We start from the raw sequence: 24,760 nt of genomic DNA on the forward strand, positions 1-24,760 counted from the left end.
TGCCCAGGGACGAGTATTGCAGTAATGGGATGTGTTTTCACGAATGGCTTTCAGGGATGTGGTAGGAGGGAGCAGGGCCCAATGTCATTCCTGTCAATCATATTTTGTGCTTCTGAGCTGCCAGGCACTGACCCTGGTGTTGAAGGTTTTTTAGAGTTGTTTTCACAGTTGGTGCCTCTGGAATTTTACAGACACATTCAACAGAACTCTAAAATGACGAGTTCTGAATATTTCAAGTAGCTGATAGCAAAGTTATTTACAAATTTCTATGAGTTGCCTATGATTTTGGCAAGCTCATGAGCTCGTGCGTCACACCATGTGATCCCCAGGTTTCAAAAGGAAAGGTGGTTTTCCTAAGAAAGCTAGAAATACCCATTGTGCAAGAGGACCCAGGTCTGGTCCCCAAAAACCACTTCCTCAGGGTCTAAGCATTTCATCCAACCAGGCTGAATAATTTTTAGCAACCAATTCTCCTGACCTCCATATCATATCCTTTCCCACAAATTCCAGCTCCAAGCCTGTCAGCCTCATGAAGAGACTTCTATTCCCCCAACTTTGACTCACAGCCCCCAACGATGTACTTAACAACGGTTGCAAAAACATGAGTTGTTGATTGGTTCAGATTTGAGTATCTTCCCTTGCTGTTAAGTGTTAAACGTGTTTCTAAGCATGTGGGCCCTGATGTCCTGTGCAGATTCCCGGTAATGCCTAGGAATAGAGACAGACCAAAGAGTACACAACTATTCTGTGGCTGCACAGCAGACACTTTTTTTTTCCTCCAAGAGAGGCGTGGAACAACCTAAGGTCACAGTAGCAATGGGCAGAAATGCCACTGAACAGGAAGATTCTGTGCAGGCTGAGACTATTCCATTGCCCTTTTGTGCATTCCGAGAACAGGGCTTATTTCTTAATTTAAGCTAGGAGAAGAAAAGAGGTGAAAGAGATAAGGTAAGTCACGACTACTTACAGCTCTGTTCACTTCCCTCCTTATTGTGGTGACCGATCTTTTGGTTGTGTCTGAAAAAGAGAAATCCCAGGGACAGGATAAGATTACTGAGAAAAGTGTTCTGTTTATAGGCTAACAGATGGCAGAATGAAAAGTTAATCCAAATAAATCACATGTAGAGGCCCAATGCCTACTGTGGCTTGAGACATCAGGCTGAACAACAGATAAGGGAAAACTGTACCCTTAGGCAGAAACCATGAACAAAATAGTAGCTGTACTTTCCATTCTTGTCTCAGCCCCTGGTCACCAGGCACTCAAAGGCTGAGGGACTCTTAATTTGGGTATTCAGCCCCAGGAAACGTCTGGCTTCAGAATTCTCTTTCCCTGTTCTGCTTTGCTCTTGACTGTCACTTCCTTCTGGTCTGCCCTACATGAAGCAAAAGGGCTGATCAATTAATTTATACTAAGGTGTACCTGACCAATATTGTTCCAGAGGAACTCGGGGCAGAAGCACAAGTTCACATAACAGGATGTTGTTCACCACTGTTTGCCTGGTTTCATCTCTTTTTCAACCCTTGATGTCACGTGTTCCCTGTCCCAGCTCTGATTTCCTTCTAGAGCTTGATGCCCGGGTTTCTAAACTCTGTGCATCCCTAATTCTGCTTTTGCTCTGTACACTAGATTTTTAGCAACCGCCTCATGACAATACCACCCTTGGCCTGGACTTTGAGGGCCTTTATCCAGCACTGAAGTCTCCCCGAAGAGGAGTTACATTTGAAAGGAGCCTAAGAGTTAACCCATAGAAATTGCCCATGAATGATGGAGTTTCAGTCCGGTCCTCTCTAACGCTTGAGAAAGTGCTGCCATCCTGTAGACCTTCCTTAACCATCAGACAACATATTTGGTCTTTGGTTTAAATCCCTGTAAAGTTCCAGCTCAGTCTTTTAGGGCAGTGCCATTCAAAGTGTAGAGTCCATGGGCTGGGGCTGGTGGGCGAACTATTTGTTACCAGCCCACAATGAGACAATTACCGAGATTTAGTATAACACTTAGCAACTTCTATAGTAATCTTTTTACTGTGTTTTTTTCTGATCATATTTATTGACATGTCAGAGGTTTATTGAATCCAGTAAAAACTGAGCTTATGGTTGTATGTCTTTGTTCTTTTTATTTTACTTTTTAGTAATTAAGTTTTAGTATATATTGCAAAAGCATTGATGCTAAAATATTGGAAATGTAAAAACAAATGGTTCCTTATAACAGAAAGTTTGAGAAATATTATTCTTATGAGCTGCAGGCTTGTTCTAGAGATCTGGTCTCTTTATAGCTGCTGCTCCCTCCTGGATTCTGTTCTTGACTTTGCCATCGGCACAGCCAATGATCAAGCCATTCAATTATTTTGGGTTGAGACTCTCGCCTTCCATTGCCCAACATAATACTATCCAGATTGAGTCAGTTTTTATTATTTTGCAACGAAAAGGCCATACAGCATCAGACAGACTTATGTTCAGACCCCAGCTATTTGACTTTAAGAACACTTTTGAAGCTTCAGTTTCTTCATGTGCAGTGTAGACACTACTCCTTGCCTCAAGAAGTTTTTGTAAAATTAACTGAAAAGAAGTTTGTAAAGGGTCTAGCCCAGTGCTGTCCAAAGAGGGACATATTTTGCTGTCTGCAAAGAGGGAAATATTGTATATCTGCTCTGTCCAATAGCCTCTAGCCCCACGTGGCTATTGACCACTAACAATATTGAGCACTTAAAACATGACCAAGGAATTGAATTTTTACTTAATTTAAATTTGAATAACCACATATGGCTATTATATTATACAGAGCAAGTTAGCATGGACACCTGCATATAGTAGGTTCAATGTGTAAAATTTTATTGAACATCTATCTACATGTGCCAGGCAATGTTCCAGACACTGGGCATTTATTGGTAAATAAGAGAAACACAGCCCCTGCTGTCATGAAACTTAAAGACCAACAGATGAGGCAGAACTTTACATTACTTTTGCAACAGAAATTGCCAGCTCCTTCTCTAGAACGCAGTGAGTCACCTGGAGCCCCGCACTGTTGAGGGCTCCTCTCAGGTAGAGATGGTAAACAGAACCTTCTGTGGACTGGCCACAGCTGCCCTTCCTGTACAGCGTGGTGTGCAGAGCTGGTCGCTGAGTCATAGATGGGCAAGTCCGTTTAGGAGCCAATGAGCTTTCTGGGCAGAGAGGGACTAAGAGAGCCACCCCTTTACTTGACTCTCTCTGATAGACTGAGAAGTTCAGGACAGCAATGGCTTGAAGAGGAACTCAAGAGAAGGAAGTTAGGACTGGCATCCCAGACTTAACATAAAGACCTCAGCCAGAAGAAGCTGGCTGGGCACAGCTGTGGGGAAAGCGGGAAGCCCCTTCTGCCTCATCAGCCCTTGAGGGTCCTGCTTCAGGAACCATGGAAGCACACATGAGGGGGGCCAGGAAAGTGTCAGCTTGGGTCACTCTGGTCTTCGTGGGGATCTGGACCAGCAAGGCTGCCTTTGCATGGTCAATGGAGACCCCCAGAGGGAACAGAGATGTGCATGGCAGGAATAGAAAGAGCTCAAAATCAGGGCCCTCAGGGGAACTGCCCTGGCTCCCCAGGAGCCTCCCTGTCTGTTTGGAAGCAGCAGCCCTGTGGGCTAAGTTGGCCTTGCGACAGTATGTTGGAGGGGGGGAAGTCCATGCTGTAAGGGGGAGACATTGGATGTCTAAGACAGGTAGGTGGGTGCTTGAGGAATTAGTTGGAAAATTAAAAGGGACGCAATTGAGTTTGTGGCCCAAGGTATTGAAACAGGTCCTAGACGTATAACTGTGTGATGAGGGTGCTGGAAGGAGAAGTAGGTACCGGAAGCATCTCACAAGGGGATGTCCTGTAATGGGTGTGGTGAGGGGGGCAGAATCAGGAGAGGCTTGAAGAAGTAGTAGCTTCACCAAGTTTTAAGGGATGACACCAAGTCAGGTGGACAAGGAGAAGAAAATACTTTAAGAGGACTGCGTGCTACATGAGAAAACTCAGGTCTGAAGGGGTGGGGTGGCACTGAGGACTTAGGACCCTCACATGGCTAGAGCTTAGAGAACGAGGGAGATGGTGTCTCAGGAAAAAGCCAGAATTGTGAGCCACACCACTCAGGGCATGTTGGGACTTCACCTAGGGAGCAGTGGGAAGCCATGGGTGAGGTCTGATCATGGAGACGTGTAGACTTGAGAATCTGAAAGCCTGTTCTGGCTAGAAGGGAAAATAGACCCATACTGCAGGTGGCAAAAATGGGTGCAGGGAGACAAGTTGGGAGGGTTCTGTTCCAGTCCAGGTGAACCTCAGTAGTGGCAGTGAGGTTGGGTCAATAAGCAGTAAAATGCTCATTCTCATGTCGCTTCCCATTTTACAGATAGAAAAAGCCATCTCAAGGAAGTTAGGTAATTTGTACAAGATCATAGAGCCAATAAATGGCAGCTTCAGGTCCCAACCTAGCCTTCTGACTCTGGTTTAAAGCTCTATTTACAGGGTCAGCCATTCTCAACCTTCTTTCGTGACACATGCAAGGCACACAGATGTGTGTGCGTGTGTGTCCATGTGCCTCCCATGAGGGAAAGCAGATCCCAGCGCATGTGAGTTGGGGTATGGCGTTGTATTATACAGGCATCCATGATTTCACTCTGGCTCATTACAAACAAATAAGGAACCATTTGCAAATTTACTCTCTCAACTCTTATTAGCAACAAATGTCTCCCACCACAGTTGGTACCCAAGCCTTGCACCTAGTGTGGAACTACTGATAACCTCGCTCACTCTTGAGACTGGGGTGAAGGATAAGGGAAAGACTTTTTTCTGCTCTACCTTTCAGTGTGACCCCATTTCATTCTCCCAGACAGGGTAAGGACAGAAAACTCTGTTGCTCATTTCTCACGTGACTAAGTTCTCAGGTCGCAGGCCTAGAACTTCGGTATAGACCTGTTCCTGAGGGGTGTGTATGGGGGAGGTGAAAGAAGAATGACAGAAGATTAAATTCTAATGAGGGGCATCTGCCATGGCTCTCTGAGGTCATAGATTTGTGGAAGTGATTCTGTTTGGGGTATCTGGGCAGCTCAGTCAGTCGAGCATCCGACTCTTGATTTTGGCTCAGGTAATGATCCCAGGGTCGTGGGATCAAGCCTCCTGTCAGGCTCTGTGCTAAGGGGGAGCTTGCTTGAAATTAACTCTCTCTCTCTCTCTCTCTCTCTCTGCTCCCCCTTCCCCAAATAAAATGTTTTTTTTTTTTAAATTTTTTTTTTTTACGTTTACTTATTTTTGAGACACAGAGAGACAGAGCATGAACGGGGGAGGGTCAGAGAGAGGGAGACACAGAATCCGAAACAGGCTCCAGGCTCTGAGCTGTCAGCACAGAGCCGGACGCGGGGCTTGAACTCACGGACCGCGAGATCACGACCTGAGCCGAAGTCGGCCGCTCAACCGACTGAGCCACCCAGGCGCCACCCAAATAAAATGTTTAAAGAAAAAAAGAAGTGATTCTGTTTAGTTAAAGTTCTGTCAGAGAAGACACTATAATTCCTCCTTTATGGTGAAATGCCTTTCCTCTCCATTTCTATCATTTCTTCCTCTTTTTCTTTTTCCCTTCTTCCTCTTCTCCTTCCTCCTTTCTTCCTTCTTCCTTCTTCCTCAACCTCCACTCCCCTTTCTTTTGACAATAGTTCCTTGGGTTCTATAGTAGAGAGTTTTGTGGTTAGCACCCAAGTTAACGCATACATAGGGCAGTGGACAAATAGAGCATGATAGTATTTTGAGACAGATGAGAATACAGAGGTTAGACTGTAAATGTAGCATAACAAACACCAATAAAGCCTCCCAATTCTCAAATAATGGCCACCCCCAATTCCTATTGGATTATTCCCAGATGTCATTTCCTTTTCTATAAACAAGGCCATGTGTAGACCTTGGGAGGAGCTTACTGGGTGCTGACAAAGGAGCAGTTTAGTAAACCAGAAGACAAGTCTGCAGATATTCTGGCCAGGGTTCAAAGGTTACATGACAGGAGTAGGTGGGTGAGAATAGGATAGGCTGAGGAGGGACTCCAGGGGAGCCACTGAAAGACATTAGGGAGTCATCAAAACAGGTGGTTTTCCTGCCCGCAAATGGCCTCACACACTTCTCTTCTTTCATTACCAACCAAGGGATTCAGATTCCTAGGGGTTGGGGAGGGCTTAGCCCAGCTGACGCCCAGAATGTGGAAAGAGGGGGAGAGAACTGAAGGAATCCTCAGAAGTGATCTTGGTATCCTCCTGCCCGTGAACTCTGACCACATAGTTGTCTGCATTACCAAAATGACACTGATCTCATGAGGCTAATGACTCTTCTTGGCTCAAAGAACAAAGCAAACTATTTCAGCATAGGAACAAAACATTCCTTTAAAAATATTCCGTATGAGGATTTCAGCTCACTGAAGAAGACTAGGGCCGTTTTCTTCTGGGGAAAAAATCATCAGGATGAGTCCAAAGGGATTCATAAGCCCTGAGGAGATTGGTATGAAACTGGGGAGCTGTAGACTGCTGGGGCCAAGCAGAACCCCACATTGCAGACACCCAGTCCACTTGGTTACCATGAATAAAACTCACTTACCCTTTCTAAAATAAAGCTTTTGGAAGAGCTGTTTCCTTAGGGCTGTCATCGTAGCTATGAAAATCAAAGCAATGATGAAGGAAGGGATGAAAACAGGAAGCAGCCAATTTGAAGGGATCTTGGGTTCTAGGTCACCTGGATGAAAAAAAACAAAACAAAACAAAACAAAAAACAACACCAGAATCCCATTACATGGGAACTTAGAGATAGACCAACAAGTTGACCATCTGAGGAGGTTATAACCAGGTACTGTTCTGTGTATCCTGCAGGTACTAGTTCGTCTACTTCTCACGACCATCCTATGTGGCAGGCTCTGCTATGACCCTCATTTTACCAGTGAAGAAAGGGAGGTCCAGAGTGTCTGGGAAATGTTTCCAAAGTTGCACTGTAAGAGACAGAGCTGAGATATAATCCAGGCTGTCTGGTTCCAGATTCTATGGTTTTCATCATTCTCATCCATCTACTGTGTCTGTCTGTCTATCTATCTATCTATCTATCTATCTATCTATCTATCTATCTATCATCATCTCTTTCTTTCCAGTAGGATGGTCTCTCAACCCAAACATGTATTCCCCCTCCACTGTCAAGCATTCACAGTGTTTAGAATCTATACCATTAGTCAATCAATTTCAAGGGTTAACAGGGATCCTTTTGGGGAAAAAAGTATAATATTGTAGATAGTGTTAACATACAAAATCCAGACATTCATACCTTAGTGTGAATTACTACAGCATGTCCTTTTCCTTGTCTCAGCTAATCACTGAGGACTGGCACTGAGGAAAAGGTGAGTTTACTGGAGAGGCGGGTGAGAAAAGCAATTTTGGAGACAGGGGAAGGCCTTGTAAAGGAGAGTTCTGAGTATCTAGAAGTTAGAATAAGGGTTCCAGACTGACAGTGAGGAAGAACTGGAGGGGGCTTCACAATGGGGAGAAAGAAGCATACCCAAGGTAAGCTGTGCCCTTTCCAAAAGCCTGCATTTTGCCCCATGGAGTAACTACTGCAGAATAAACATAACACTGTGGTCCAGGAGAAACCTGGCAAGAGTGCTCAGGAGGAAAGGCTCAATCCTGCCAACTGCCTTCCCTCTCCCCCATCTCAGTGCCATCTGAGAATCACAGATTGTTTTAGTTGAGAAGGGATTGGACATCATTTAATCTGAGCCCCTCATTTTAGAGTTCAGGAAGTAAGGCTCAGAAATGCTAAAAAATCTACCTGAGGTTATCAATGCCAAATAAGTGGCAAAGCCAGGATTGCAAGCCCAGATTGGTTTAATCAAATCTCCATCCCCGCAGACATTTGTCTTTATTGAAATCAGTGTGGTGAACATTAAGGAAGAAAGGATTCAGAAGCCTGGCTCAGGCACACATTGGATAGCTTGTACTAATTACAACAGCTCTTTTACTTTTAGGAAGTGCTTATTAAGTACCACTGCAGTAGCACTGTAAGTCAAGGGGCCCTGAGACCTTCAGTGTCCCCACAACAGGAGAAGTCCTTACCTCAGTGACTCTTTACAAACCCTTGTCCTCTGAAGGTTCCTTCACAGTCCCTTCTGCATACAGAAGCTCTACTTGTCCCTCAAGACTTTCTAACAATGAACATCAGTCTGCTTAGACTGTAAGTATTTGGAGAGCAAAGACTTCACCTAAGTCATCTCTGAATCCCCTATAGAGCCAAGTGCCAGCTACATGAAAGAGGTCAAAAAGGATTTGTTGGGCCGAGTTAATCACTGTCTACCTAGCCCGATCCTCCCTGTCCTTATTTACCTTATGGCAGACTGATGCTTATCCCTGAAATCCATTCTCTCTTTTCCCCGAGTATGAGGTCATTAGCTGGACACATGGCTTCTCAAGACTACATTTTGGAGCCTCCCCTGCAGTTAGATGTGGGCCAGCCATGTAAACTAAGTTCAAGTCATGGGTCTTCTGAGCCTTGGCCTTAAAACATTGGATAAGTCTTCCACCATTCTTTTTCCTTTCTGACTTTCCTTTCTGACTCTCTTTCCTTTTTGATGTGGCAGTGACCCGGCTTTGACAATTCAACAGAGAAAACATTTTAGAGAACGGCAAGCAACAAGATGGAAAGAACCTGGATCACTGAATAACTTTATGGAATATAGATACTTACCTGCTCTGAATTACCTAAGAGAGAAATAGACTTCTATCCTGTTTGAGTCACATTTTGAGGTCTCTCTGTTGTAGCAGCTTAGCCTTTATTCTAATACATATTCTTATAAATTATTTTATAATAATTACATGTTACTTAACAATGATATGATGATACAATGGGAAAACTAGGTTTCATCTCCCCACAGTCCCATGCATTCAAGGAAGCCATGCTTCTTGATAGAGGCACTATATTTCCCGCTCCCCTCCCCCCCCGTTTCCATACTTTCTGAGTGCTAAGGACTTAGCAGGCATATTCCATTTAATCCTCACCATCACCCTCTAAGTTATCTGTCATTATTCTTATTCTACAAATGTGAGACCAAGTTCTAGGGTGACTCAGTTATATGTTCATGTTCTGAAAGCTACTAGTGGCAGAGAGAGGATTTAAATATCAAGTCTGTTTGATTTCTGAGCCCATGCTCTTGACCACTGCCAGAGAGTCCCCTCCAGGTCTCCTTGGATGGCTTCACTTCCGGCCCCATAAAAATGTTTTTATAGTTATTTCCTGTGTTCCAATCCCATTATATTTCCTCATGAAACGGAACAATGGGCTGAGCAGAGGAAACCCTGTTTCAAAAGGAAAATGGACTCATTGCCCCTTTGTTTCTAATCAAGTTAGGATGTTCAGTCATCCATCCTACAAACACTGGGGCACCTCCCACCACCAGACTCTCATTGCTCTATTTGCTTTATTCACTGACTTCTAGAGAAGTTTGTGATGGGTCACAGAATCAGCAATGAGCAACTCAACTGATGAGAATGACCAGAAAAAGGACAGTCATAAAGCAGCTTAAAATGCCAGGAACCGTGGGAGGACGTGTGACTGGTTATTTGTTGCTGGTATTAATGCTACAAACCAGGGGGTCACTTGACTGCTCTGATCTGGTGGTCCACACAGTCTGTTGGCTGGGATAATGGGACTGTTTTATCACGGCTAATCCTCCAACCCACTAATCTGACATTAATTGAGCACTTAGTATGGGCAGTGTGTTTTAGCTTAGTATGGGCATACTGTTTTAGCTTTTGCCACAAAGAAGACCCATGTGAACAATTAAAATACAATGAAAGATAAAAGACAAGTATAGTCACAGGCAAACCAAGTCATGGTACAGGTAATCAGTCTTAGAAGAAGAGATAAGGGAAGGACCCCTTGTGCCCTGGGATTATCTAAGCTGCTCTGGAGAGAGGGCAGACTTCAAGGCAGTGAAGAGGGTGAGTAATTATGTTTTCAGTGGAAGAAACTGCCTGAGCAGAGAAATCATGGGGGTGGGAGAGGTGCCAGAAATCTCAGAGAGCACTGGTGAGGAAGGAGAGCTGACCAGAGCCCAGGAACCATGTCAGGAGGTAGTAGCATGAATATAATTCTGGGAAGAATAGGTAAATGTAGGCTGAAAGTCTCTAACTGCATGAAAATCTCTCCGTGCCCTTGCCAGTTACATTTATGAGTGATATCCTAGAAGATCCTGAGCTGATGCAGACCCCACGGGCCTCTCCTGTGATTGTTGACTATTCATTCAGCTACACTGACTTCCATGGAAAGAAGAACCACCTTCATTCATTCATAATTTATCACTGGTTCAAAGTCTCCAGAGGAATGGTCAGTGTGCCCTTCCTACTTCTCCACCGCAAAGAAAAAAACACTGATGTAATCGGTGGTGCAAAGGCTAGATTCCAGTTATCTCCAAGTTCATCTTACCCAGGCCCCTATTTCCCTGATCCTTCTGGAAAACCACATTCCATCCAAAGTACTGGCCTACACTTAACCAGGCAGGAAATTCCACACAGCAAAGGACAGTTACTCAACAATTCCAAGAAAAATAAATTCCTCTGTGACTGTTAGTATTTAAGCCTCTAAAGCCCTAGTATGAATTAATTGTATCTCAATTTTCATAAGGTGTCAAGTCTCAGGATCTGCACTGTGATAAAAAGAGAGGTAGAGAACGTTAAAGACCAGCTTGCCTAATTCACTATTTTTCCTCAAAGTTGACCCTAAAAATGAGGTGTTTCTAATGTCTTCATTTCTACCAAGATTCTTAGCATGACATCTCTCTTTACTGTCTCACTTTCTCAAATCCATTCAGTTAGAAAGAAGCTGGCCTAACCTTAGTGTTGGAATTGGGTAGTAAAGTGTGGATAGATTGCGGGGGGGGGGGGGGGTTGGTAGAGGGGGTGGCAATGAGAAGGCGGCTGGCTGCCCCTGAAAACTATATCAGGGAGGGTTTTTTCCTCCCGAAGAAAATCCTGGGAAATTAATGATGAGATGGGGATTGAGTCACTTCAAAGTCCTCAGTCCTGCCAGTTCATGATGAAATATAAATTAATTTGAGATAGAGCAGATATCTTTGATGCCCCAGCTTCTATCCTGTCTGTCCCAGCCCTGATTTAAGCCAGGGCTGAATGTGGCTGAATGATGGATGGTTCCAGTCAGGTTCTGATTCACTTCCCCCTGATAATCTCACCTCAAGCACATGCTGCTTCTGTGCCAGGGTTTCCTCAATGCTGAAGCTTGGTCCTTCTCACTGTTATGTTCAGTGACCCATATGTGGGATTTTTCCTTCTTATCTGCACAAATTTAGGCTCTACTGGATTAAAGGTCCAGCTTCCTAGTGGCAAATGCTTCCATCAAGGGATATGCTCTACTGGTCTAAATTCATAGCTTGAGTTCTACCCATGGGTGGACCAGCAGGCAAAGATTTCTCTACTGACAGAGCGATTAGTCTTGATTACCATGAAGAACGTGAGAGCTGCTACCTAATGCAGGCACAGAAGGTTAGGTCTGGAACTCGGGGATCCATGGATTCTCTGATTTTTGTACTTCCACGTTCAGTAATAACAAAGAAAAGGCAACTGCAGCAAGTCAGTCTGTTCCGGGCAAGGCAACCAAGGGCTCAGTGCTCTCAGGGTTGAAAGCGAGAGTCACCAGCCCCCTCCCCGCCCCCACTCCTCTGCTCCATCTGAAGTGCTGAGTGAGGGAGATCTAGAATGTGTGGGGATGAGAGAGAGGACAATGATCGGTTATGGCTTGGCATCCACTTCAGCAGCCAGAACTGTAGCTTGTTCTATGAACTCTTGCCTATGAAATCTTGTGAAGAGATACCATATGGCTTCATGGCTGCCTCCCAGCCCGAAGGCTTAGTCACGGGGCTTATAGGGCAAGGGACAGACTGCTGCAGTCCTCTCTCACTTCCTCTTGGCTTCACCTCTAACTTCAGCCACAGCTCGGGAGAAGTCTGGTGACCTTTGACTTGCTTCATTCACCTCAAATGGGTACTTTGCTTTCTGCCCTGGGATTACTTGACACTACAGGTGCTGGGGGGAACTCACTCAGCCCACATGCACGCATAGCTCCCAGCATGGAGTGCACAGTCCTGCAGACTGCTGTCAACCAACAGGGGTGAAAGGAGATGACCTCCACCTGAAGTGCTTTGAGTGAGCATCGTGGGAGGCTGTCTGTACACTTCCCAGGTGGTCTTTGGGTATTTGAGCTCCCGTTTTGCTGATAGCAACAACTTCAATTCTTGCATCTGGTCTGAATCTCCTAAGCCTCCCATCCCTGCTCCCTGAGGCCACCACCTAAATACTGGCATGCCACACGAGCTCCTATCATAGGCTCTGTTTTGTCTAACTAAGACAAAGGGCAAAAAGTGGAATATAATGACAATATTAAAGTTTCTATAAATTATGTCAAATTTAAGCAGTGCTAGGGACTGCCCTTTATTCGGAGATTATATCCTTTGCTGGTACGGTAGCAGAATAATGGCTCCCTCAAAGATGTCCATGTTCTAATATCTGAAACCAGTGAACGTGTTACCCCACAGGCAAAAAGGGATTTTGCGGATGTGATTATATTAAGGACCTTAAAATGGGAAAATTAACCTGAATTATCAGGTTGGGGGAAGGCGTCTAATGCAATTACAAGGGTCCCTACAAGGTGGAAGAGGGAGGCAGGAGAATTAAAGAAAGATGTGATGACAGAAGCAGACGTCTGAGGGATGCAGCTGGTGGCTTGGAAGGTGGAAGAGGGACCATGAGCCAAGGAATGCAGAAGCTAGAAAAAACAAGAATATAATTCTCCCTTAGAGCCTCTGCAATCCTGTCGACACTTTGAAGCCCCGTGAAGCCCATTTGGGATTTCTGATTTTCAAAGGTGTAAGCTAATAAATTCATGTTGTCTCAAGCCCACAAAGTTTGCAGCAGTTTGTTAGATGGGGCAAGAGGAACCTTATGATGAGCTTGGTGAGAAGGTGACCTGTCTCTTAGGGAAGAATTTTGATACTAGGTGTAGAGTTGCTCTTATTTGGCAAATAGATGTTCTTACCCAGCAACTACAAAATAAAACAGACTCCCAGATTGTTTGAAATTTCCCTGGTGTATGAAGTTCTAAAGTATGGGGCACAGAGCCATCAGCAAAGGCTCTGAAAGATTTTACAAAAGGCCAGCTTTCCTTGAAAACCCCATACCCACCTGAGTGTCAGCAGAGCCAGCAAAGTCACATTTATTCTGCTGACTCTCTAGGCACCGTGCCCGAATTACAGTGATTAGCTTTCATGCTGGCTATTATCTGTTTCCTCTTCAGATTCACCCTCTGCACTTCAACACTGGGTTCTGAGCTCTGAGAGGTTGGCCTTTTTGAAACACATCAGTGGGACTCCCTTGTTCTCTGACTCGCAGCTGGGTGCCGCGGATGGGAGGCACAGGCAGGAGCCTGGAGGCTGGGGGGAGTGTGAGGTTGGGGTATTTGTTTCCCTGGCTTCCATCCGGGAACCACCCCAACAGTAGCAGTCACTCCTCTGACTGTTGAAGCCCCAGGGTCTGGCAATAACCTTACTCGCTTCTCTAGATCCTGACCACACCTCCACAAATAGACTTTTTATTACGTTATCCTCCAATTACTCATTCTGAGTATGCCATCTACTTCCTGACTACTGGAGTCGGGAAGGGTGGGCTGCTCTTACCATAAGGGTCTATGACGGCTGAAGTAAGTTCTTTCACGTTAGCATTCCAGAATACACAGCTCACATTTCTGCCGGGGTGTGGCTTTAGTCGCAGAACACTGGTGACCCGGTAGAGGCCTTCAGAGGTCTTGGTGTGGCTGGTGTTGGCAGGGACGCTGACGTTTGGCCAGGACACTTCTGCCAGGGGATAACCTTCAGCCTGGCAGGTGAGCTGTACCTCATCTACCCCTGGGATCTTAAGGATATGAGTGTTTATTTTCTTGTAGGAAGCTGGATAATACAAAAAGAAAAAGAAGTAAGTTTTTCTTTTCTGATTCCTAGAGATCTCTGTACTCACTGCCATGTGAAATGGCTAAAATTATCATTATCAATATTAAGTAATTATGCTTTTAATTTTTTAAACATTTCCTGTGTCCCAGATATCATGCTACTGACATCGAAGCATTTCATTTTTATAATATAACAAAAATGGTGTTGTTGGTATTCCCAATTTTTGTTGGAGGTAACTGAAGCAAGTGAGGTTGAGTATTTTGCCCAGAGTCACCAGGCTTTAATAATTGCTGGAGCCAACATCTGCACATTGGAAGTTTGATTCCAAGTCTCAACAGTGCTTTCCACTATCACACTCTGTGGCTTCCTGTATTCCTGTAAATTATTACAACCGGGGACTGGAGAAAAGACAGAAGGTGGTTAAATGAAATCACTAGATAATCCCCACATTCTTGTTTTACTTGGTGCTTCTTCCAACATCTTTTCAGAAGAAAACTTTCTTCCCACTTCCCCATTTCCTCCCTTCTCTTTGAAATTAGGAGGAGACAAAAATAAAGACCTAGATTCTACCTATAAAGAGTTAAGAATTAGTTATATTACTTACTTATCCTGTACAACACACACACATACACACACACACACACACACACACACACACACACACACCTGTGTATAGTGTATGCTGAGTGAATTAATCCAAAGTGGCTCCCTACCCTCTAAAAAGCTGAGATCTAAAATGCATACAAATGACATCGAAAGCAATAAGACACAAGGACAAATTGTTGTCTTAGATGATAGCCCAAAATAAAGACATATTAACAACATATGCAGATACCAGGGAGTATGGAAAGTAATCTGTTGGGTTTTTGGTGAAGGGAAGTGGAAATGAGTACTAACTTCCATTAGCTAGGAAATTTTTAAGAAACAGAATTTTGATACAATCTTTGTGTTTGTGGCTCAGGTGTGATGAAACCAGTTTTTTCTTACTGTTGGGAGGAGTATCAACAGGCACACCCATGCTGAAAAGCAATTTTACATTAAAATCATGAGGACAGCCCTGTGGAAAACATCAAATGTGTATGAGGCAGTAAGTGCTTTCTAGATGCTAAGCTTCACGCTGTGTGATTTCACGTACTGTGGAAGGGGGAGGAATGTTCAGGCCCCTCTCCACAGTTTTGCCCCTTGAGTACTTCCCTTTGTGTCTCTGTGTTGTGAGTTGCTAATTTGATTAGTTATAGCCAAAGACGCTCACGGGGTCACTGTTCACTGCGGTGAGTGACCTCATCTGGAAGCGTGGCTCACGGTCTGTGGGCCTCTCTTGAAGTTCTTGTCTCCATGCAGTAAAGCATACTCAGTTGGGCCTACTGACCTGCCTGCCTCAGAAAGCTCTGAAATCTTCCTGGCTCATAGTATTCCAGCTTCTGCTTGTGACTGGGTGGGTGGGATGGACTTTATTATCCATGAGGCTGGATAGATGAGTAATTTTAGGGTCTGTTCGGCAAACATGGACTCTAAGTTAGGAGGGGGGTGCAGGAAAAAAGAGGCCCTTATTCTAAGTCATGTTCTCCAGTGTAAATCACCAGAGAAGCCTTAAAGTACCGAGAGGGGAAGGGAGAAAGTCATGTGCTCATCCAGTTACTAATTTAACAAATGGAGTTCATTTCCCATTTGGCTAATGGTTCTTGTGCGTAGAGCTCACCTGGTCAAGGACTTGGACCAGGGGTCCAAGGAGAGGAACAGGGGTGAGTGGCTCTAAAACCTGATTCTATCTCCTTGACACACATTATCCCAGTTAAACTCTCCAAGGACCCTATGAGGTAGGTAAAATTCCAAACAGCTGGAATCTGGGGTAGGTAGTTCAAGGCATGACTTGAACTCATGCCAGTCGTGGCCACATTATTCTGAATTCTGCATTGGAATCGATGATTCTCTCTGTAATTGCAAAAGTCTGGGGATAGAGCAATAGACACAGGAAGGGGGGGGCATGTTTTCCCAGGGGGAATTAGGGGCACACGGAACTAGTGGAAGATGAGGAGAAGCAGGTTTTGAAGCATCCTGCTGAGGAGTTGAACCAGTTAGACCTACCAGTGCCCTTGAAGCCAATTTTGATCTACCTCTAGCAATTCAATAGTATTTGAAGCATGAATTTTTGAGGACTCACCTTATCTCTCATTTTATGTTATTTACCTACACGTATTTTCCCTTGGTTTGATGTCCTCTTATAATCATTTCATCCTATTTTGGTGTAAGTTCTGGGGCCTTTAGGGGGATGGAGAAGAATAAATGGGTTCATAGCAGCAATGTGTTGCATATGAAGGTGTGGCTGGTTCCTGCAGGATAGCTCAGAACAAGAAGCCAGGTTGAGGGCCAGGTTGAGAGGTGGTTTCAGAGGTCGGGGGGCCAGGAATTGGGAGGTAGGCTGAGGTTATAATGTGGGATATACAAATGAGGAAGCAGATGAGAGAGATGTTCACTTAAAAGAACCAGCAAGGTTTGGGGAAAGGATGGGAGCCCACAGCCTGCATGTTTACAACATTAAAGACACCTCCACAGCCTCATGCATATTTGGGAAGTGGCCGAAAATACATTATTAGCAACACACAACAGGGAAGCTGGACTAAGGGAGATATTCTTAGGAAAAGATGAGTAAATTTTAGAATTTCAGAGATGAAAGTCATCTTAAAGTTAAAAATAGTCCAACTTCCTACTCTGCAGTTGTTGGGTGTAAGTTTTGTATGTGTCAGTTAGGCCAAGATGGTTGTGTTTACTGAACCTTCTATTTTCTTTTTTGTTTATCCATTATAGTAGAGATGAGTTGAAATCTCCAAACATGACTGAGGATTTATTTCTCCTTTTAGGTCTGTTTTATTTTTGTTTTATATGTTTCGAAGCTATGTTGCTAGATGTACACACATTTAGGATTGTTATGTCTCCCTGTTGTCTTGACTTTAGGAAATGTCCCTTTTTATCTTACTAACACTTTTCTGATATTAGTAACCTGCTAGATAACTAACTTTGGGCAAAATACATCGATTAATGGAAGCTCCTACTTTTCAGGAGTAGCCATTACCATGATTAGACAATAAGAAAGCTAAACTTTCATTGGAGAGATCATCCTTCTGCCAAGCCAAACTTTGCTTCTGGGCAGCTTACCATTGGTAATTGCCTGGTTTAATAAGACAACATGGGGGCAGCATAGTAGACAGAAGTCTGAAAGGTCTGACTATGCTGAGCCAAGGGCTGGTTACATGACCTGTCGAGCCTTCTGGTTGTACAATAATACTTATCCTTAACAGAGGTGTTAGGATGATTGAATGACTTAGGTGCCTAGAATATAGCAAAAACTCGGTTAATGTTAGCAATTATTATTCACTGTTGCATATGATCCTTCGGGTGTTTGAAGATAACTGGCAAGATTCCATATCGTCTTTGACTTCTGGGTAAAACATGGCTACTTCCTTCAACCCTATCTCAGAGGACAGTTTTCAGACCAGACTTGGATTCACTTTGTTTGCCAGTATAACATGACCTATATTCCAGACTTTACCTAAGCAGCACAAAGTATAGTGGGACTAATTACTTCCTATGTGTGGAGCACATTTTAGGCCCAACACAGGGTTTTAATACAGTCTAAGGTCATGAGATCAATTTTACTAAATGAATGATCTAGGAGACTCCTGCAGGCTATCTCCCCAGGCTCCTGACAGCCAATAGGAGGCATGGTGGGAAGACTGGAGGGCAAGCGGGAGGGAGAAGTCGGGGTATTTCTCCCCTATGCTCTATGCTATAGGGGCCTCTCCACCAGCACCCACATCTCTTCCTCGGCTCCTGCTACCACTGGATGGGCCCGTTGTGGTTCTAGCGTCTGTAGAATGACCTTGGCCTCTGAACTCCAGTACTCCTGCCTTCCCCCTCTCCCTCCAGTCCAGTGCGGGCAACAGCTTCTTGCTCTTGCTAATTGCCGATTTGCCACACTGTTCCCAGGTTGGCTGTTCAGTCTGTTCCATCAAAAGAATTGCTATTTTCTGATTGAAATTTCTACCGGTTTAAATGGTTTTTGTTTCCCTGGTCATCTCTCACTATATGATCCCTATGCTACTGGCAACTCTAGCATTTCTGAAATAAAGAGAAAGCTGCACATTGTATTATCTGCTCTATCATAATGATAGTAATTAAGGTGAAAAAATATAGTTTTACAAATACCTCGGTCTTAACAGAACATAGGCGGGTTTGTAGTAATTGCTGAAATAAATCTTTTAGGCTTGCTCCCAATTTGTCTGTTAAATGAGCTGCCGAGGAACTTCAGGTTAAATAGTTTGTAAGTTGCAGGCACTTTTCCTCATTTCAGAATTCGGGACATTGTTTTCTTAATTAACTCCAGCTTTCCTTATTACCCTTTTGTTTCCCCAAGTGGGGAAAGGCACTGAAAGGAGAGATTTAGCCCTATTAGTAAGTGTCTTAAGCAAATGCTTTCTCTAGGTCCAGAGGCTGTCATTATCTTTTCCAGGCTGCATCACTTCCCTTGGGCTGTTCCCCCCCACCCCACCCGTGCCCTTTGTCTTGCCCTCCTTAGGGTGAAGGCCATTGTGAGAGAAAAATGGAAGCCTTGCCACCTCCTTCCTCGACTTGCTCAAGCTGTATGCCCAAGGAGCTTGGGCTTTTTCACCGGTTGGAAACACTTCCGTGAGCCTCAGCCCGTTCTGGGGGTTGACCGTCTCCCGTCCCCATCTCCCACCCTGCCTGGAGACTTCAGGCTGCTTTGGCTCTTGTGTTCTTACGACTTGTTCTGGGACTGTCTGGGATCCTTTGCATAGGCCAGTTCTCAACCTGAGGGCGCAAGCCTTGGCCTCTCTGGCCTCTCGGGGTCATGGCGCTCTTCTCTTAGGCCATGCTCCCTGACCTCCCTCGGACAGGTTACTCACAGTCCTGTAGTGGCAGCCTTCCCCTTCAGAAACCTCTCTTCTGGACTCTTGAGCCACTCTACCTAGTATTGACTTACCTGTACTTTTGAAGTTAGCTCTCTTTTCAGTGTATTTCATATGAAATATTGCCCGGACGTCCAAGAAGTTGCTATAAATCTGTTTTCAAGTTTATGCCATAGATGAGGCATTTTAAGGAAAAAGCACATCCTTCCTCTACTCCTGTTTCATTGAAACAAATCCTTACTAAGGTCCCAAATCTCCCCTGCTTTCTCCAGAGACCCCTGATCAGGTTAGAATACTCTCAGCTGACGGTCTTCAGCTTTTCCTGTTATTGCTTGCATTCCTTCTAAAAGGACTTGGATGCAGTATGCCCCTTCTCACATGTCTTAGGTCGGTTCTTAAAAATTTTCCTAAGTTTCGGGGCGCCTGGGTGGCTCAGTCGGTTGAGCGTCCGACTTCGGCTCAGGTCATGATCTCGCTGTCCGTGAGTTCGAGCCCCGCGTCGGGCTCTGTGCTGACAGCTCAGAGCCTGGAGCCTGCTTCGGATTCTGTGTCTCCCTCTCTCTCTGACCCTCCCCCATTCATGCTCTGTCTCTCTCTGTCTCAAAAATAAATAAACATTAAAAAAAAATTAAAAAAATTTTTTTCCTAAGTTTCTATATTGGGAAAATAGATTATGTTTAGCATTTTGTAAATATTTATATTTTAAGTAAAACAATGATTTGACTCTTACAGATGTATCTAATGGTGTCTAGAGGGCAAAAGATAGCTAGATATCTTTTATACACTCCACCATCTGTGGAAAAATATATACAAAAATTCTCCTCTAATGGTCCGAGCTTTACATGGTTTCTCTTTCACACTGTGTCATTCTGTGACCCTCCGCTCCCGTGCCACTTTTTATGCAGGATTTTATCCTAACGCAACATGTTTGGAAGTTCTTTTATTGATTATCCTTATGTTTCTTTGCAACAACAAAATACATCTCGCTCTTGAGGGTCGTTTTTTCCCTTGTGATCACGAGGCTTCAAGTGTTCATAGTTTTCTTGTGCACTGAAATCTAATTTCTGAGGCACCTGGGTGGCTCAGTTGGTTAAACAACCAACTTCAGCTCAGGTCATGATCTGGCATTGGTGAGTTCGGGCCCCGCATCAGGCTCTGTGCTGACAGCTTGGAGCCTGGAGCCTGCTTCAGATTCTGGGTCTCCCTCTCTCTCTGCTGCTCCCCTGCTCATGATCTGCCTGTCTGTCTCTCTCTCAAAAATAAATAAAAACATTTAAAATACTAAAAAAAGGAAATCTCATTTCTATTATTATCAGTACATGTAAGATCCAAATGTAAAAATGGTAATAATGATTAAGCATAAAAGGGCAAGTGGACTAGAAATGTATCTCTTAATAGGATGGACGGGGTTCTCTTTTTCAACTTGTCCAGTTATCTGAGGATGTATATGACTTTGTGGTTGGAATGAGACAGGGGTAAGCATCGGTTCTATTTCTGACTTTCCGTTGTTGTGGCAAGAAGGGCTTACTCATGTGAATAAGTAAGTGGGAGTAGAAGCAGTTTTGTTACAGGAATGTCACTTCATTATGATTTACATGGAAAAAAACTATTTCATTTTTTGCTATCATCTATTAACTCTATTAGGGCCTTCTCCAAATTTGTTGAACACAGAACTTGATATCACTTATTTTTCAGAAGTATTTATTAGTCTTTAAAGTTTGATATGGTATCAATATTTCTAATCACTCTTTTGGTCAGAGCCATGTTTTTCTACGCCCCAGGGCAATGCACCATATTCACAATGGGTGAGAGGCACACTTTTTATGAAGTGGAAGAAGGCAATGATCAAAGAGGAAGTGTTTTAGGGGAACCCCAAGAGACTTGCCTGGAAGGCGTATTCTCAGGCACACTCAATTTGGGCAAAGAGTAGTTGGGGAAGATTAGGAATTAGAAACTCATTTCCTAAAACTGTCTTCATATATCCATATACCTTAGTATAGTTTTCGTATATCCATCTACCTTAGTTCAAAGACCATCAATGATTTAAAGAATAAATAATTCGGATTTAAGGAATTAACCTGTTCCACACCTGAGTCATCCCTGAGCTAGGTGATGAAGCTGGCAGAGTGGCTTTCCAGGAATGAAGGGCAGCCTTCAATTGGACAGAAAGCGTGAAATGACTGGCCCCCAATTGCCCAGAGACCCTAGATGCATTACAGCACTTAAATAGAGATTAACAAACGTGGAGTCAGGGAGTGAGGGGTGAAGATACTGAACACATTAGGAGATCATGACAATGTAGAGCCCTCTTTCTTCCCATTAATTGAACTCAGGCTAACTTCAAAGTTGTAGCGTTCATTCCAGTTCTGGATGTAGGAAATGCAGTGAAGGTGGAAGTCAGTTATCCAGGCACATGACTTTCCTGATGACTTATTGATGTCTGAGATGAGAGGAGGTCTTTAAACCCACTCCCTGGACACTCACCATGTGCCAAGAACCATGCTCAGTTCTCTATGTTCATTATCTCAATTTTTACAATAATCCTATGTGGTAGGTGCTACTATTGTTATCGTTTTACAAATAAGAAAAATGTGAGATTGTGAAAGGTGAAATAACCTGCCCAAGGCCACAGGTGGAAACAACATTCACCCTTATGTCTAACCCTTCTAGTTTGTCCTTCTTTGTGCCAGATCATAAAGTTACAACATTGCTGCCAAGGTCAATGGTCTTTAGGGACCAAAGTCTATGGACTTTCCAGAAGACAGAACAGATCCTCTGAGGCCTAATGGGTGAGATTGGAAGGGGACAGAGAAAAAACCCAGAGCAGTCCGGGCAGAATGAAAAACACAAGCTGATGAACAGAGCCAAGTCTTTGTTCTTTTATGGTCTTTTCCAAAATGACCTTTTCCAGAACAAACATGAACTTGAAGATTATCTTCGGATTTAGGTTCTTGGCTTGTATCGGGGTAAGGAGAGCCCTTAACCTAGAGGAATGGGGACAGCTATTGACTTAACGGGGCTCCCCCAGCCTACCCACTTGACTTCTCTGGACTTTAGCTGCTTCATCTGCAATAGGTGAAGCTTGGACAAGAGCAGTGTTTTCCAAACTTCTTAAACTGTGACCCAGAGTGAGCAAAAATATTTTACATCACAAACCAACCAACCAACACACACACACACACCTCTGAAACAAGAGTGTCACAACACTCAGCCCTACTATGTGATGCCTTTTGATCTATTCATTTTGCTCATTCATTTTATTGGGAAAAAGTCACCTACCTGGTTGCTACTCACTAAATTGATACTTCCATCCATTAATGGTTGGCAAACCAGGGCTTAAAAAACTCTGGACCAGAGGAATGAGCTTCTCTCAAAGAGGAGCTTAACAATCAGGTCAGTGTTGTTCCTTTGGAGGACTGTGGGCAAGGCAGGGCTTAGCTTTGGTGTCCTCCCGCCTTTCAGGGACGCATTTCCTGCCATCCCTTCAGACCCACATTATTCTTGCAACTCCTGCCCCTATTTCCCCTCACCTCAGCTGTGTTACACTCAGAGATTAAAAAATACTTCTGCGCAGGTGCTTCTGTTTTCTCTAAGACTGCCCGGTCTCCTTGTAACCACCTCCCAGTTTTTGCTTGTGCCGATGCCTCCAAAGATTCTCGTCCTTGAAACTACTCACCTTTGACTTTCAGAGTCAGGTACTTGTAGTCCCCGGCGACCCTATAGATGATCAGGCAGCGATACTGTCCTGCATCACTCACTTGCACCCGAGGGATGTGGAATAAGGCCTTCCCCAGAGACAGATGCTCCTCCAGCAAAGTGGCTCTTTCACTGTGCAAAGATGTATTGTTTTCCACCTTCTGCAGACTGGCCCTTAAGTCCTTGAGTTCCACATGACCTTCAGTGTCAAAATTACACTCCAGGGTCACATTGCTGCCGTAGTCTACTGTGTATAGTTCCTGGGAGACCATCACTGTGAATAAAGCTGAACAGAACACAAAACATTCTCCCATTGTCTGCCTTCACATTTCAGTTCCGTGCAGAGTGGGAGCTGAGGAGACCCATCACACCCCCATTTTCCAGGAGACACCTGTCACGCATTGAGCAGTCCTTTGGGCTCTTTCTCTGCTGTGCCCTATTCTGTCTGGGCAAGAGTGGAATTCTGGATCCACTGTTGTGAGGTAGTTCTCTTCTCTCAACCCTCCACAACTGTGGAGCTGATGGCTCGCCTGTCAGCTATTACCCAGACTCATTTTCTCCATATGGATCAAATTATATCATTCCCTGCCAAATACTACCTCCCCTCACAAGTGATAGTAATAGTAACAGCTATCATTTGTTGAGTTGTTAGTATATGCTAGGCATCTGCTAACACACAGTCTCATTTTGTCCTCCCAGGAAGCCAGCAAGGTAGAGCCATCCTCTTTTTAGAAAATGAAACTGAGGCACAGAAAAGTAGCCAGGATCAGACCCAGGTATGTCCCTAGTGCCCTCACCCATCACATCATACAACCCCACTGGAGAAGTTTATTTTCTGTCAATAAGGAGAAGAGAGGAATAGAACTAATGTTTAGTGTATGCCTATTATACACCAGGCACTGTGCTAGGCTCGTTATTGTTATTATTTTTTTTAATGTTTATTTATTTTTGAGACAGAGAGAGGCAGAGTGTGAGTGGGGAAGGGGCAGAGAGACAGGGAGACACAGAATCTGAAGCTGGCTCCAGGCTCTGAGCTGTCAGCACAGAGCCTGATGTGGGGCTCAAACTCACGGACTATGAGATCATGACCTGAGCCAAAGTCGGATGCTTAACCGACTGAGCCACCCAGACACCCCAAGTGCTAGGTTATAACTATGCCACTTAATCCTGAAAATATAACCATGAAATACGTATTAATATTACTGTTTTATAGTTGAAGAAACTGGCTCAAAGTGATTCACTCTAGGACATACAATTAGTAAAGTTAAAATTTAGAGCCAGTTAGATGTTTGACTTAAAAATCAATAGTTTCTACTGCAAAGGTATTTCCCAAAATATGAGGCACCTACGAAGTACATGAAATAATTTTATCTAGGGTAGAATTAAGGCCTAAAGGGAACTGAATTACCCAGAGACAAACTTATTTCCTCTTCAATTCTACTTCAGTCTTTCAAACAACATATAATTTGCAATTAGACTCTCACACCTCCAACAATCGCTATTTCTTCTTTTAATAAAACAGGAAGTTCCCAGGCAGATACTGTAGATCTGGGTAGAATTTAATAACACTACTTTTGTTGCACTTGTTTTTGTTCATATCCTCTATTTACCAGTAACAGTGATACTATACTGGTTTTCCATTTACCACAGGGGTATACCATTTTGTTCAAAAAATTAAAGCTGAGTTGATTTAAAGAATCCCATAAAGAGTTCGAGCCCCGCGTCGGGCTCTGGGCTGATGGCTCAGAGCCTGGAGCCTGTTTCCGATTCTGTGTCTCCCTCTCTCTCTGCCCCTCCCCCGTTCATGCTCTGTCTCTCTCTGTCGCAAAAATAAATAAATGTTGAAAAAAAAAATTTAAGAATCCCATAAAAGCAATAGCATGAAGAGTGGTAAAGCAAAGCAAAATGAACGAAGGTGGTGTATGCATGGATAAAGTGTGGGCAACTGTAGAAAATTATGCTGCCTCCATCATTAACGGATGGATATTCATTATGACCGAGGTGCAGCAAGATCTTAAAGTCATTTCTGAATCCTGACAAAAGATTAGACAAAACTGTATTCAGGAGAGCTTCCTTCATTCATCCATTAATTTGATTAGTCAAAACATCCATTCAACACATACTTGGGGATGGCATCTGAGCAGATGCTACTCAAGGAGT

The 24,760-nt window shown here is 43.9% G+C and overlaps 1 protein-coding gene across 4 annotated transcripts in view; it reads right to left on the reverse strand.

Annotated features, from left to right (window-relative positions):
• Positions 1-24,760, reverse strand: part of PDCD1LG2 (programmed cell death 1 ligand 2) — a 103,030-nt gene that overhangs the window by 58,390 nt on the left and 19,880 nt on the right. For all 4 annotated transcript variants that reach the window (XM_086684877.1, XM_086684875.1, XM_086684876.1 and 1 more), the window contains exons 3-6: positions 22,581-22,886; positions 13,710-13,979; positions 6,590-6,724; positions 968-1,017 (exon numbers count right to left, since the gene is read on the reverse strand). In XM_086684877.1, the coding sequence (XP_086541003.1) occupies positions 968-1,017; positions 6,590-6,724; positions 13,710-13,979; positions 22,581-22,886 (761 nt within the window). The remainder of the gene's footprint in view (positions 1-967; positions 1,018-6,589; positions 6,725-13,709; positions 13,980-22,580; positions 22,887-24,760) is intronic.

The sequence above is a fragment of the Puma concolor genome, chromosome D4, assembly GCF_028749965.1.
Source record: "Puma concolor isolate L17-30 chromosome D4, mPumCon1.1.hap2, whole genome shotgun sequence".
NCBI classification, from domain to species: Eukaryota; Metazoa; Chordata; class Mammalia; order Carnivora; family Felidae; genus Puma; species Puma concolor.